The 16691-nt window shown below is 23.5% G+C and overlaps 4 protein-coding genes across 4 annotated transcripts; all 4 read right to left on the bottom strand.

Moving 5' to 3' along the window:
• Positions 1 to 482: 482 nt before the first annotated feature.
• Positions 483 to 6803, bottom strand: PCHAS_0104000 (conserved Plasmodium protein, unknown function; the record flags this gene model as incomplete). The annotated part of the gene is made up of 4 exons (XM_016797690.1): positions 483 to 626; positions 738 to 811; positions 911 to 958; positions 1070 to 6803. 4 exons carry the CDS (start codon positions 6801 to 6803, stop codon positions 483 to 485), a joined length of 6000 nt encoding a protein of 1999 aa, XP_016652977.1.
• A 2766-nt stretch (positions 6804 to 9569) lies between these two features.
• PCHAS_0103900 (conserved protein, unknown function) lies at positions 9570 to 10631 on the bottom strand (the record flags this gene model as incomplete). The annotated part of the gene is made up of 4 exons (XM_016797683.1): positions 9570 to 9619; positions 9855 to 9920; positions 10016 to 10092; positions 10243 to 10631. The coding sequence occupies 4 exons, from the start codon at positions 10629 to 10631 to the stop codon at positions 9570 to 9572; spliced, it is 582 nt and encodes a 193-aa protein (XP_016652976.1).
• A 788-nt stretch (positions 10632 to 11419) lies between these two features.
• On the bottom strand, positions 11420 to 13360 carry PCHAS_0103800 (conserved Plasmodium protein, unknown function; the record flags this gene model as incomplete). The annotated part of the gene is made up of 1 exon (XM_729083.2): positions 11420 to 13360. One exon carries the CDS (start codon positions 13358 to 13360, stop codon positions 11420 to 11422), a length of 1941 nt encoding a protein of 646 aa, XP_734176.2.
• Positions 13361 to 14026: 666 nt separating this feature from the next.
• Positions 14027 to 14735, bottom strand: PCHAS_0103700 (mitochondrial ribosomal protein L41, putative; the record flags this gene model as incomplete). Its single annotated transcript, XM_016797672.1, has 3 exons — positions 14027 to 14107; positions 14271 to 14335; positions 14600 to 14735. 3 exons carry the CDS (start codon positions 14733 to 14735, stop codon positions 14027 to 14029), a joined length of 282 nt encoding a protein of 93 aa, XP_016652975.1.
• Positions 14736 to 16691: the final 1956 nt, after the last annotated feature.

The raw sequence follows: 16691 nt of genomic DNA, 5'->3' as shown, positions 1-16691 counted from the left end.
ATGCTAAAAAAATATGACTTGTTCATGTAAAAATGTTGTTATATGCATAATTATTATGCACATCCTTGAGTGTGTGCAAATATATTTTTTTATTATTAAAACATTATAATTAAAGAATAAATATGACTTATTCTCATATAATTTTAAATGGGTAGACAATTTGAAATAGTCTCATTGGAGATCTAAACATAAGGAGAGAATAATTTGGGATATATAAATATTAGTAATATATGGCTATTTGGATATTTTTTATTTGTCAATTTTAAACGATTCGAATATTATAATAAATTAAAGTTTATTTTGGTTTACTTTAAATGTTATAAGATATTTTATACATGCACACATATTTATCTATATATTCTTAAAAAAAAAATATGAACAAATCGATAAATTTTGATATGTATATAGAATAAATTACATATAAAATAATGTTTAAATAAATAAAATAAAAATATATATTAAAAAAAAACGAACAATTTGGACTATTTCATTTTTTTGTTATTTACGTCACTTATTTTGTTCGCATTATTTTTATTATTTATTTTAATAAATTCATTTGCAAACAGTGTGAGTTTTTTTTTATCCTCAACACTGTGCTGAAGGAAGGCAAATATTTCTTCTGCTTTCTACGGGAAATAAAAAAAAATGGAAAGGCATATATATTTGTTATATTTTAAGAAGGGATACATATTTATATGCAAGCGACACTGATAGGAAAAAATGGGTTGTGGACGTACTTTGAAGTTTTTCAAAAAGTTTAATAAGGATTCATCGAGTGGTAATTTGCATAAACTCGTTAGTTGCTTGAGATCTGGAAAGAGAGAAAATAAAAATGGGAGAAATGAAACGACCAATTATTATTTTGTTTGTCATTTTTTAATTCGAGGCAATATACGCAATGTAGGCATACCGGTTATTTCCTTATGTTCTGTATTGGGTTTTTTCTTATTGTTTGAATCTGCAATAACAAATTTAGAAGATAGAACAATATGATCTGCATTTACATATGCATATATGCATGCTTAAGTCTTTTTAACTTTTTATTTTTATTTCTATTTTGATGACTTACTTTTATTTCCCTTTGGCGCAATTGGAGGGAATTTTGTCTCATTGTCGGTTGGCTCGACTTTGTTTTTTGCCTTTTTGGCACTCGCCTTGTTATCATTGCTAGTGCTGTTGTTGTTGTTGTTATTAACCTTTGCAGCATTATCCGTTTTGGCGGTAGGAGTGTTATTTTTTGGTGTCTGTTTTGTTTTATTTTGTTTGGATCCACTACCTGGGGTTAAATTTGGAAATTCCTGGTTATCAGTATTTTTTTTACTTTTTGGTGTTTGATTAACATCCCATCCTGTTTTTTTATTGTTTTTATTATTTGCATTTTCTTGTTTTTTTTTTGAATTCTCAATTTTAATTTGCATATTTATTTTTTTTTCTTCACCTTTCATAATATCTACAAGTTTTTCAATTTTCCTTTCTCCTGTTGTACTCCATTTCATTTTTTCTGTTTTCTTTTTCACTTCTGCATTATTTGGTATATTTACATTTTTATCACTATTAATTTGTGATTCTATATTTTTTTCTTTTTCTTTATTATTTTTAACTTTTTCTTCAACTTCATTTTTCGTATTGTCCACCTTTTTATCCCCCGTATCTTCATCCTTATCTAACTTATTTTCATTTTTTTTTATTTTATTTTTTGGTGTCTTTTCTTTGGTAGTATTTGTAACTTTTTCATTGGTATCTATTTTTGTGTTTGCATTTTTTTCAGCTTTTTTGTTTGCAGCATTTTTTTTATTTTTGGTTTGGTTATTTCGTTTTTCTATGGTGGTAGATGCAGAAGTTGGGGAGGCTGATATTGTAGTGTCTGTAGCGGTTTGCAGTGCTTCTGAATTTTTATTATAATTTAATTTGTTATTATCTTTTTTGTTGTCAATTATTGTTTCGTTACGTTTTTTTTGATCCACATCTAAGTGGTCAGGAGATTTAGTGCTCGTTTTAAGGGCATTAGCTTGTTCATTTTCTAATTTTTTTGGCATTTTTTTATATTTAATATTTGACATATCATTCGTATTATCAGAATGGGTAGGTATTGAATTTGATTCATTATTTTTCTCAAATAGAGTAGTATCATTATCAATGTTTTTATTTTTTTGATTTTCATTTTGTATTAAATCATTTACTTCTTGAAGTTGTTTTTTAATTTCTTCAATTAGTTCTGGATCTTTTTCTTGTAACAATAATGATTCTATTTCTTTTTGTTGTTTAATAAGAAGGGATTCATATTGACTATTCGGATAATTTTCTCTAACTTCATTATTATTATTCATTTTTAAAGCAGAATCAGTTTTCATATAATCTTGTGTGTTACTATTTTGGTTGGCATTTTCATCTTTCTTTATATTTAAATTATATGAACCATGTTGTGTAGTGTTATTATTTTTAATTAAATTATTTTTTATATAAATTAGAGGAAGAACAAATGGCATAGTCCCTTGTGGAAATAGATCATGAAAATTGAACCACTGCATATTTTGACTAAATCGTACTGGTAAATCATTAGGAAAATAATTTGAATACCACCAAAAAAACATAAGTTCAGATGAAAAGGGTCCTTGTATATTTCCTGAAGGATCTTTATATTGCCATACATTTCCTTTTATTTTATTAACTTTATTTATTAATTCTATATATCTTGAAACATCATTGTTATTACTATTTGAATTTGTTTGTAAATCGTTTGTAGTTACTGTATTGTCATTATTGTGCTTTTCAGAATGTGTTTGGTCATTTGATAGAAGAATAGAATCATCTATTTTATCTTTAGATGCATAATGGGTTCTTATATAATTAATTTGAGCAGTTGAATTAGTATCTTTATTTCTGTTTACATTTTCAAAAAGTGTAGAATCAGAGCCCATTTCGTCTGTATTAGATGTGATTCGACTATTACTATTGTTATTGATATCAGTTTGGTTAGCACTTTGTATGGCTGCATCTACTTTTGCATTATTTATATCTGGCACATTTTTAGATGCATCTTTACTTTTTTTATTACCCGAAATTCCAATAAAATTCAACCATTTTGATATATTTGATTTATTATTGTTACTTTTTTTTTCGCCAATTTCATCTTTTTGTATATTATTATTTTCACCATACGATGTAGGAACGGAGGATGTATTATTAGGACTTGCCGCATACGATTGAGTTTCTTTTGTTTCAAACTCGGTAGTAGCTTTATTATTCGTATTTGTAATATAGAGAGGGTTGCTAGCTTGATTTGAATTATTTTGAATAGTCACTTGTTTATTATTTACTTCCTGTTGTGAATTAACTAAATTAAAATTTTCTAACATTAATTGGGTTAGTATTTCTCTTTTTTTGCTTTCACTTAAATTGTTAAACACCTTTTCATCGATATTAAACATTTGCATCATCTTCTTTAAGATTATCATGTTATTAATTTTATTTGCTTGATTCATGGATGTTGTTTCTTCTGCATGTGTTTCATCGATAAATGTGTTGCTCTCCCTATTTTTAAGTTTATCAAATATTTGGGGATCAGAAAATTTGTTATGGATCGAAGAAGGTTGTGTTGTTACATTTGTTGGACTAGATATAGATGCATTATTGTATCCTTCATTTATTCCAATGTTTCGAGAAAATGGATATGGATGAGTATCGTGAGGAGTTTGTGGGAAGTTGATGTTCGGGGGACGTGGTATATCATTAGGATGTATAAAATGTTGATCATTATTTTTATTTTTAATTTTTTGTAACAAGCTTTCTTGTGGTATATCTGTAGTCGTTGAACCCCTAAATTTTGTGACACCAAAATTGGAGTTATTATTTTGATGGTTTAAAAGTGTTGACATGTCTATGCTTGATTTGGTGGTGAGATGTCGTCGAATATTATTTCGAGAATCAGTTGAATCATGATGTGGATTGTTATTATTTGGGTATATCCTAGATTGAGGTTTATCCGTAAATGGTATTTTATCAACATATTTCTTGATGCCAGATTGATTTCCAAAGGTAGAGGTTTCCAATGATTGATAGTAAGGATAAGAAAGATTCCATATGCTTCGATGTTGGTTAGTCGATTTATTTAAGTCCTTATGATCTCCCTGTAAATTGTTTTTATTAGTATTATTATATAATTTATTTAATACATATTCCTTTTTATCATTAAAATTATTATATCGATTTAAATTGTGAAAATTGATAGTATTGTTAATATAATTGATGTTATTTATATCAGTATATAATTTATTAACATTACTATCAGAATACAAATAATTAGAATTTTTTTTATTATCAAATATTTTATGAAAATTATTTATTTTGTTATTATTACTTGGCTCCTTAGGATTTATATTTTCCAAGGAATCTTTTATTTTCATGTTTTGATTATTATCTTCTGTATTATTTATTTTATCTGCTTCGTTAGATAATTTATCCTTATCATTTTTTGTTTTTTTTTTATTTTTTTTTTTTTTTTCATTATTTGTAAGGGCATTATTATTGTTTGCTGCTGCTGTTGTGGGTTCATCTTGTTTGTTTTTATTTTCATCGATTGTGCTTGTTATTTTTGTAGTATCTTCATTTGGTTTTAATAATTTATTTGAAAATTTTTTTAAAAAATCATTATTTAGATCCGTACTAATTCCTATTCCCCCTACTAATCCAATTGAACTTCCCTTATTACTATTTAGATCAAACTGTTCATTTAACTTATTCCATATTAAATCATCTGTAGCTTTTTTACTTTTTTCTAAATTTTTTTTTCTAATATTACTCCAGTCATCTTCACCAATATTTTTCGAACCCTTTTTGTCGCTATTTTTTAGATGTCTATTAGTATTAAAATATGAATTATTTGAAAAATTATTTGTTTGCATTTTTCCTGAATCAAATGAATTTTGTTGCATCATTTGACTATTCCTTGTTCCCTTTCGATTATCATTATTTATATTTTCTCCTATATTTTTATTACTTGGACTATTATATTCACCTTTTCTTTCTTTGTTTGTGGATCTATTTTGCATCTGACTAGAATCGGTACCCATTTTTGGATTCATATTTCCATTTGTGTAATAATAATTATTATTTTTTTTATCGAAATTTGGATCATGAGCATTGTTTGAAGTGTTGGCATATATTCCATTTATATTATTTGATGAATTATTATAATCATATTTCCTTTGATTTTGGATTTGATTATATGGATATTTATTATTTGGATCTATTATTTTTTTATTTAGATGCATATTTAATTTTGTGGGATCATTATTTTTGTTCATAATATTAGTAGCTAAATATTCATTTGCATTTTTTGTTTTATTATCCTCATTTGAATCATTATTAACTGAATTCATATTATTTCCAAGCATTTTATATTTTTTAAATTTTGATTCATCCATTGGTAAATTAACATTTCCATTATTATTCATATCTCCTTCATTATTATAATTTGAAGATAAGTAGGCATCTAAATTATTGTATCCATTCTTATTCAACATATTTTGACTTTTATTATTATTTAGATTAGTAGAAGCAAATTTTGATCCCACATTGTGGTAGCTTTGTTTCTTTTTACCTCTATCTATCAAATGGTTAACTCCAGTATTTGCATCTGTTCCTAAATTTGGAATATCATTTAGGTTGTTATTATTATTTCCAATGTTATATCCAGTAGATGCTGAATTGTTATTATAATTAAAGTCAGTATACATATCTTCTCTTTTAGTTATATTTCTATCTTTAATATTATTATGCTTGTTAGTGTATCGAGAAATGTCATTTATTGGATAATTTTCTTCCGAATGATTAGATGCAGACATTTTCATATCATTAGTAAAATTTTTATTATAATTTTTATTTGCATTTTTTAAATCCATTTTGGAAATAGGTTCATTATTATTATTAGTTATTGGGCCATCATTATTATTTCCCGATTTTGAAAATCTCCAAGAGGTAGGTCCAGTGTTTGCCCCCCCTCTTTCATTTTTTCGCCATATAAATTTTTTATTATTATTTGCATTATTTGATTCTCTAATATTGTTATTTCCAAATGTATTAGAGTTGGTACTATTATTATTGTAAGCAAATCCAGCATTCTCATTATTTAAATTATTTTTTTTTATAAAATTATTTTTATTATTTCCTAAGGTATCATACATGCTTAGATTATTCATAACATTCTCATTACTATTCGATTGTTGATTTATAGGAGTTGTATTTCCTCCTACAGATTTAAAATCTGGATTTTTAATAAATTTCTGATTTTTTAGTATATAACTATTTCTTTTATTCATACTATTTATTGCACTATTTGAATCAAATGATTCATCAAGTTGATTTCTATTCATAATACTATCTCTATTAAAAAAGTCATTTCTATTTTTATATCTATCAAATTTATTTCTTTCCTTTCCTCTTTCGAATGGACTACCAGGATCAGCAAGATCCTCACCTTCTTTATTCATATTATATCGATCGAATTTGTTATCTTTATCATAATTATCAAAAATTTCTCTTCCTAGTTCATTATTATTAATTAGTTCTTGAGCATCACCCGATTCCATTAATTCTTTTCTTCGTTCTTCTATATCTTCTATTTTAAATGCATTACTACATAGAGGTACATCATGGTCTTCTCCCAGATCCTTTCCATTTAGTATAAGTTCTATGTAGGCATATATAAATTCATCTTTCGTATATATGAATACATTTTCATCTGTTTTCAAATTATCTGATGTAGTATAATCGGGTGCATTTTCTACAGGTTCATTATTTTCCATTTTATCAGAATTAATTAATAATGAATTGCTATAAGTATGTGCATATAATTTTTTTTAAAAAATATATAAAGTTTATTATGTACTAATGGGCTTATTAATTTTCAGCAAATTTTGATGGTATATTTCGCCTAATTTTGTCGAGCCACAACAATTTATGTTTATTTAAAAGTTTATATAAACAGGTAAGCAATCCAAATAAATAACAAACTTGCTTATACCGAATATGAAATTAGAAATGTGAAGGCATATGCATATGGAGTACCTATTGATGGATATATACCATGCATAGGTTTTAACAGTTGGTATAAATCAGTGAATTAATAAAAATAAATATATGTATAATATATTCTGTAAAAATATATTTAGTGTACTATATATATATGTAAATTTTGCGTATCCCGTTTATGGTATCAATTATTAAGCATAATCATTTTTTGTTTTAATTTCAAGGGTACGCTTTGAAGAATGTAAGCTCTTGTAGGTTTTATTAAAAATGAAAAGTAATAGTATAGCAATGCTAGTGATAGTGTGGTGAAATTATAATTGACTATAATTGGCGTTTCTGTATAGCGCTTTATTTTGATATAATTATATGGATGTAAAACTTTCGTTGTTTTACTTTAAAGTATGTGTTTTTTTTAATTTTTAAACATATATATAAATATAGTTAATTATAAAAAAAAAAACAACTTCCTTTAAAGGCCCCTTTAAAAGGTATTTTAAAAGTCATTTTTTTATATTTATAATAATATAATGAATAATATATAAATAAATATAAAATTTAATTTTAATGGAAAATATAAAATAAAATAAAATAATAATATGCTGAAAATTTTTATATAAAATAATCCTATTTATAATAAAATAGTATTTATTTTAACTGAAAAAAAAAATTGTTAATATTCATATATATAATACATAAATATAGGAAAATAAAAAAAAAAAATTTTATTTTATGATAAATATATAGAGGGCAAATCCAATAATACAGCTTAGCAATTATAAGGGGAAAAAAAAAAAATAATAATAGTAGGCTTTAAAATATGTAGAGAATTTTTTTGAAAATACGCCGAAGATATGCCGAAAAAATGCTGAAAAAATGCTGAAAAAATAGAATATTATTTTCTATATATTTTAAATAACATATTATTATGCTATATTACTTTACTTTTATTATAATGCCTAACTAAAATAGTGCTTACAAGGGAATAGCACGAATATGTATTAACATGCTTGTATATATATACTTGTAGATAGTCATTAACTATGCTTTATTATGTATACTATATATATATGCTATGACTTGGGCTTAGTAACATTTTTTTACGCATTACATATTATATATTTTATATGGTAGTATAAAAATCTATAGCCCACACATAATAAATATATCCTTAAATATTCATAATATTTATTCTTATATTATATATATATATAATAATTGCGCATATTATATATATGTAGAAAATATTATAGTATATATAAATATTAATTGGCATTTCCAATATACTAAAATTTTCCTACATATTTAAGAATAAATAATATTTTAAATAATATATATTTTATGCACAATTTGGATTAATTATGATAACTTATTTTTATGGATATAATATTTTATATTGCATTGTTTGAAAATATATGAAAAATTTAAAAGCCATTATATTTATAATAAAAATAGTTTGGGGTAATATAAATTTTGTTTATGTACATTCGTTACACCGCAAACTATGTCAGTAAAATAACTGCTACTAGTTTATACATATTATTATTATTATATATGTTACGTATATATTTTTTTAAATGTTTTGATAAAGCATTTCCTTATTTCCATTTTGTGAATTTGGTTTACTATCAAGGTTGACCATGCAAAAAATAGTATACCATTTTGTAAAAAATAAAAATATATGAATATATAATTTTTATTTATTTTTATAATACTGTGAAAGATAATAATAAAAAATTACTATACATTGAAAACTTCCAATTTTGTAAATTATTTATTTTGGCTACATTTCATGAGCACTTTTTATATGAATAAGTCAGGCGATACAATGCGAAAGCATATAGCGTAAAATATAACAACACATTATAGTGTTAAATAGGTAGTGATTAATTGTGATTAATTGTGATTAATTGTGATTAAGTAATGCATAATAAATGCACAAACTTAATGAGCATATTTAGCAAATTAACGGAACAGAAAGTCTACATATTTAAGTTGCATTTTGTTCCTTGGCTGTATAAAAATGTTTTTGAAAAAAAAAAAAAAAAAAAAAAAAAGCTTATACACCATTTACGATTTAATAAAATTTGCACACAAAATAAAATTTAATAGGGGCTTAAAAATATTTTAATAATTTCCTACACATTTTATGGCTATATAAAAAGGTATAACTTAGCTTATTTCAAATATGCTTAATTATGCTTAATTACATCCTTGTTCGTATTTCCTATTTTAAAATTTTATTATAAGACAATCTACACTACTTAAACATTATTTATATCATATGGCTATGATAAAAAATACAAAAATATCCATTTAGTTTATATTCTTTTGAATATATATAACAAAAAAGGTTGAAAAGGGTTATGTAAAATATTTGCGAAAAAAACATACAAATTTTGCAACAATAAAATGTGAAGGATATATTTTGAAAAAAAATAATATATTAATGTATAATCCAATTTGTGTCCGAATTTAATACAACAAAAAAGTCTTTACTTGTTCCGCCATTTTATTTTTGGACTCCCTTCATGTGCTAAGTTTTAATTTTTTAAAAATGCCATTAATTCTTCTATTGATTTGAACTTTTTGTCTGTAAAATATTTCGAAAAAAAAAAGTGTAAAATAAATATGCATGTCATAAAATTATAGAGAATGAAAAAATTACTGGTATGGGAATAAACATGAAGTTTTAAATAGTGATCATATATATGCAACTTGTAGCGATATAAAAGTATGAAATAGCGAGTAAGATTGTGATAGTCTACTATTCATATATTAAAAAATATTTACTAAATGCACATTGTTTTTTTTCGAATATTTTTAACCTATATTCGAGGACATTTGATTAACGCTAACTCTTAGGTTTTCGTATTCATCAATTTTATCTTTCACTATAATATATAAAATAAAAAAAGGAAAATAAATACATTTTTTAAAAATTAATATAAACAAAGAACATACTTATTTAGGAACCATCGAATATTACCATATGTCTCTTTATCTTCAACACTTAAACCATTAATATATTTTCTTTCATTATTTATTTTGTCTCCTAAAAGCATACTATAAAAAAAGAGTAATGAAATGGGTAAACAGCCAAAAATAAATGAAGTATGAAAAATGGTGAGCAAGTGATAAATTATAGAAAGCATAATATAGGTTATGTTTCTTTTTTTATTCTTAATGAATTAGAACAATAAGACATGCACATACCTATATGATATGGTTTTGTTTTTTAGTGATATATAATATTTTGATATAGGTGTGTTGAAACCTTGTAGAGAGTCTAATTTTCCTAGTAAATATAAATCTTTGAGGAATTGTTTTTTTTTTTCATTTTGATCAGTTATAAATATGTAAATAGGCTTGTTTATATTTTTTTCATTTAGAACATTGTATAGCATTCGAATATGATTTGCTTTTTTTTTAATTTTATTTATTAATTCATTTTTTAAAGTTTCTTTTGAGTTCCCTGGTTTCATATCTTTCAATAAGAGGATATTACCATTTTTGTCAACACTGGTTGAAGAAGAAAACACACCATAGTTGTTCGATAATAGAATGAACATAAAAAAGGAAATATACAACGATAATATATTCATATTTAACTAAATTTTATAAATAAAAAATTCTGTATTTTATTAATAGTGCATAAACAGTTGACACAAATAAATATATATACAAATTTTTGATCTGGAGTAATATAAATTAAATAAAAACATGAAAAATATTGAAATTTATAAATCAGTAAATTTAATATTAAAGTAATGATATATATTTTTTATTTCCCCCCACCGTTAGTGATGTGTGTAGAAAAATATGCATACACGCAAGTATTGCCTAATGTGTGTATATGCCTTTGTATAAGCATATAAGTATGTAATATTTTACGATATTGTCTTATAGACTGTTACTAATTCAGGTATTTCGCTTATGTGCTTTATTATGATATACTGTGACAATTTTGAAAATGAAAATTGTTGTCGCTTTTTAACTAAGAATTGTATAAATTTTAAGTCCAAGGAAAAAATGCATACATATAATATTTATGCACATTTTAAGGTAAATTTATTCCGTGTTAATAAAAATAGTTAAAAAAAATATTGCTGTACATGTAAAATTAACAAAAAAAACAGGAATATATATATTTTAAAATAATTTTATTCCATGTTAATAAAAATCGTTGAAAAAATATTGCTGTTCATGCAAAATTCACAAAAAAAAAGAAATAAAATAAGAGTGACATTAAATAATAGCAATAATTTAAATAGTATAAAGTTGTCATTATTGCTACTATTTTGTTGTTTTCGGATTTTGCAGTATTGCTATTTGCGGAGTGTCATTTAAATTTTATTTTGATAAGCTAGTTGATTTGAAAATGTGTTTAGTGTTACTCCGTTACAATAATTGACCCGAGATCGACAAAATATGATTTTCCATTAAATTTATTGAATATTTTTGCAAAGGGTACATTATGAGCCCCCAACATAATAGCTAATAATTTAACACTGACTGCCTTTCGTTGGTGAGGTTTAATAATACCAACATCAATTATGGAATTAAATGATATAAGTGATGAATGTATTTTATTGGTAATATTATTGCTTGGCTCTTGTATTTTAATAGTTAAATCGATATCTTCATATGAATTATTATAAAAATTAAAAATAGCTATTAATATAGATGAGAAATTAATTTCTTTAACAAAAGAAACTTCTAAATCGAATAAATTTTGAGAAGGCATTTCTTCTTCCAAGAAATATTGTGACCATATATAATTATTTAATGAATTATCAATGCACCATTTTAAAGATAATGAAATAATAGTTTTATCATTATTAATACGAAGTGTTAAGATTTCATTTCCATTTTTATATTTTTGTATAATATCATTTTGTTGTATATATTCCTGTTGAAGGTTATTTCTTTCATCCTCATTACAAGAAAGAATAGCTGAATCAATCATATTTTTATTGTTATGTTTTCGTGAGTTTTTTTTTTTACTATACTTTGTATCTACCTTTACATTATTTAATGTAATCGTCTCTACAAAATTTATAATTGGAAAATAAAAGGAATAGGTATCTTCAGGGCATAATGAGAATGGGAATATATTATTATCAATATTAATTGATTTTGAAAATAATTCAAAAATTTGTATTTTATGGTTTTTCGTTATATTTTCAATTTCCACATATAAATAATGATCTACTATTTTACACTTTATATTTAATGGTTTAACAATTATAATAGGTTTATGTAAAATTATTTGTTTATAACTTTTGTTACTTTTATTTGAACTTCTCATAAATTCATCATATTTATGTAAAGACATACAAATATTATGTAAATTAACATGTAATGGGAAATTTTTTTCTGTATCTATATAATTATTTTCGTCATCATTTTCTTCATCATCATCATCTGATTGATTATAATTTTGATCATTGTTATATTCTTCTGTACTGTTTTTATTATTGCTTGATTTTTTTTTTTCTTGTGAAAATCCGGATGTAAATGTTGAAGACCAATTTATATTATTTAATAATGGGGATGGATAATTAAAAATATTTTTTAAATCATTTGCATTTTTTTCAGTTAAAAAATGATTATGTTTTTGTTTTTCGATAATATTATTTTCGCTAATTTGTATTTTTAAATTTAATTTTTTGTTAATGTATTTTTGAGAAATTGATAAAGGGAATTCTATAAGATATATTATTCCTTCTATATCATAATATGAATTGTTAATAAAAAAATATATATTATTATTATGTTGTTCTATTTGGTTTAATTCGATTGAATTAGTATCAATATTGACAAACTGTAGATCACCAGATTTGTTTTCTTTTATTTCTACATTAGTGTGTGAATTATTAGTCTGACCTAACTCATCTATTTTGTCTGAATTGTTGTCAGCATTCAATTCGCAATCAGTTTGATTGCTATCTTTTTCATCTTGTTTTTTTTTTTTAATTATCAACCTCTTACATACAACCTTAAAATCATCATCCACATTATGTTCATGTAGTAGCTGGAATTTATGTGCCAAAGTCGATATTTCTGAATTATTTTCATTAAAAGTGATATCAGGATGGATATTTAGATTTTTACAAGCATCAATCCAATTTTTTACATATTTTATATTATTACATGTTTTATCATTTCTTTGAATTAATATTCCTATATAAAGTAGTTCACCAAGTGGCTCTTTGGATATTTCATCATTGGGTTTATTGTAAATTTCTTGGCACATATAATTAAAGGCATCTTCGCTATTTTTGTGATTACTACTATTTGATATGATTAGTTTTATGTATGACTCGTTCATATGTGGAATACCTTTTTTTTCATAGCTTTTTATGTGTAGGTTATAGGGCTATGCATATATGGGCATGTAAGATATATACAATATATTCTCTTTTGAGTTTGAATTTTGATAGTTCTCAATTTGAACTTTTGTAATTTTTTTTGAAAATTTTTGATATATGTTATGCTGTTAAAACTTTTAATATATAAATGCTTGATTCACATTTTTATACATATATTATTTATCATTTATGATTTAAAATGTGGAAGAATATGGGCAAAGAATATGTTTTATATATTATGCTTATATGTTCGTTATTTGTTTGGCTAGCCTTTCAAACATTTTTTTTATTTTACATAGATTTTCCTGCTTTCCATAGTAAATATATTCTTTATTAAAAAAAAGCCACAAAATTGTTTTGAAGCTAGTGCGGATAATTTAAAAAAATAGTGTATAACTGTTTATATATTTATTTGATTTATAAATAATTTTACATTATTTTAGTTTAATTAATTTAAAAAAATATATACAGGTATATGCAGATAGAGAGCATATGGGAATGAAATATAGAGAGCATACTCAATTTGTAAAACAATTAAAAAAAAAAATTTTGAAAAAAAATAAAAAGTTAAAAAATTATTAACAAGCAATACAAAAACATATTTTTAAAGGTGTAATATTTTTTATTTAATTTAAAATTTTTCTTTTGGGGCCCAATTGCTTTTTCATAACAATTAATGGTGTTTTTCTTGAAACATATGGTTTTAACTAAAAAAACGGACAAAAAAGTATGTAGATAATTTGAATAAGCATATTTATATAAAATTATTAATTAAATATACATGAACGGAAAAGTAATAGCATAATGTGTGCATAGATTATGAGGTCATGTAAAAAACTATCACCAAGTCATATTTTTTTTTCTCATTACATTGCAATCGCTTAAGTCTGGGACGTGAAAGTTTGGTACGAGCATCTTGTTAATTATAAAAAAACCTGTACAATGGGAATTAATATATATCATTATACGAATCGTGTATATCACATTTTTGAATATAAAAAGAAATGTAAACATTTGTCATTGTATGGACAATATATTATTCTTCCATTAAAATGGCAAAGGCTTTGTAAAAAAAGGGCATGAAAAATTTAATGGCATATAAAGTTATATTTATAAAAAGCTGTGCATTTTTATATGTGAACAACTCATAAATACTAGTATGCATTAGTAGCGGATTAATGCTACATTTTTTATGATACCTTTTTTAGTATGCCTTCCTAATCCAATAGCTCCAAATCCTTTCTTAAAACCAGCAGGTGCATATTTGGCTATTAATGGACCTTTTCCTTTACTTGGGCCCATTTTGGCTAGCATAGAAATAGCTAGCTTAATCATTTTTGAAAAAAAAAATAGCTACTTTTTTTTTCTCTCTTTTTTTATAAATAGTTTACACACATTAAATAAGCTTAGTTAATACGCCAAATGTGGGTATAGGAGTATGAACTTGTTCGTTACATACACGAATGTATATATAGAAGAACTAGTGTTATACTATGAAATTATATATATGTATGTGTGTATTTTGCGAAATAGCCAATATATATTTACACAAACTAATAAATTTTCACATTTTAATACTCTCAAGTATAATGGTGGAAGGTGATAAAAAATGAAAAAGTAGTTCTACATTTATTTATAACATTGTTGAGGGTATATTAAATCGGCATTTTAATTATAATACTAAATCCTAATAATTTTTTTTTTCTTTTAATATATAGATTATATATTTTTATAGATAGTTAATGTTTATATTATATATATTTAATTGGGATATATAATTGTGTATTTTCCTTTACTTAATTATATATTTTATATATTTTGAAAGGAATGGTATAAAAAAAATAGTGGTAGTACCGAAATATGAAAACATATAATAATATCAAAATAAATGGCTTGAAATTGTAAGAGAAAAAATGTAGGATAATTCATTTCCATTTTATTGTAGAAAAAAGAAAGTAGGTATATAAAAGGATGCAAAAATTTAGGTATAATAGCACAACGGAATTATATTAATTTTTGTAAACTTTATTATAGTTTGTAATATGTGGTTATTATATTTTGACTTTTACCTTTTTTAATTTACTATGTTACAATACATTTTTTAAGAACAAATAAAATACAAAAAAGTTTATACCTATATTTAAAGTACAAAAATGTTATAATAGATTATATAGTACTAATGGGGAATAAAATACATGTGGAAAATCGTTGAAAGAATTTTTATATAGCATTTGATATCGTAATGATCTTAGGTTGTAAACAATTTATAGTGTTAATAATATGGAACATATATATATGATGTTTTTATAAAAATTAAAAAAATATTTTTATTTTTTAGCATTTTTAAGTTGAAACGTAAAAATAAATACTTAGTGGGGAAGTGTTAATAATTACACACAATAAATATTGTATATATACCTAAGTATTTACATAGTTCAGATCATAGCAATTAGTGGTTATCCAAGTATTTCATTTTATTTATGTATGTATCATCGAATGAAAAGACATTTTTATTAACATTCTTAAAATTGGTGTTTATTTGTTATTAAATTCGTTTGGGCATTGTTTATTTTTTGTTATTTTGGTATGGTTAATTATTTTACGACTTGGTGATTTTTGTATAAACAGGTTAATGTGTATATAAGTATCATCGTATTTTTATGATATAAAATAATTGAAATTCGAAGAAGATTTTCTTTAAAATATGATAATATAAAATACCTATTTATATGTTTTTAACTAAAATGTGGGAATACATATTTGTATGTACTGTTCATATATATAGCTTTCCTATATTTTTTTTCTGAACAAATTTAGTTATTTTGTTAATATTTTTCTTAACATACATAATATAGCATTTCTTTTAAATGCTTAAAAATATGTAAAAAGTAAATGCTAGTATAAATATGTTATATATTTTTTTTCTGTATTTGAATGCATTATGTGTGCAATAAAGGAAATATTTTTTTTAAAGATTGTTAATATAATGTGTGCAAAAAAAAAATACATAGAATATCGTATGTATATATATGCCTACTAAATTGTATAGATATATGGATGGATAAAAAAAATATTAGTATAATTTATTCGGTGTGTTTAATATATGTGTAAAAAAAAAAAAAAAAAAATAATAAATAGATTATTGCTACTTATGTTGTATATTAACAAATGTATCGTCTTTTTTTTTTTTTTTATACACATATATATATATATAAATATATTATGGATTCCTTATTTATTTAATGTGTATTATATTTTTAGCTCTTTTATGTATTTTTTTTATGCATGCAT

Source organism: Plasmodium chabaudi (genome assembly GCF_900002335.3).
Source record: "Plasmodium chabaudi chabaudi strain AS genome assembly, chromosome: 1".
Lineage (NCBI taxonomy): Eukaryota > Apicomplexa > Aconoidasida > Haemosporida > Plasmodiidae > Plasmodium > Plasmodium chabaudi.
Note: the sequence above shows the minus strand (reverse complement) of the source record. Positions and strands in the feature narration are given on the sequence as shown.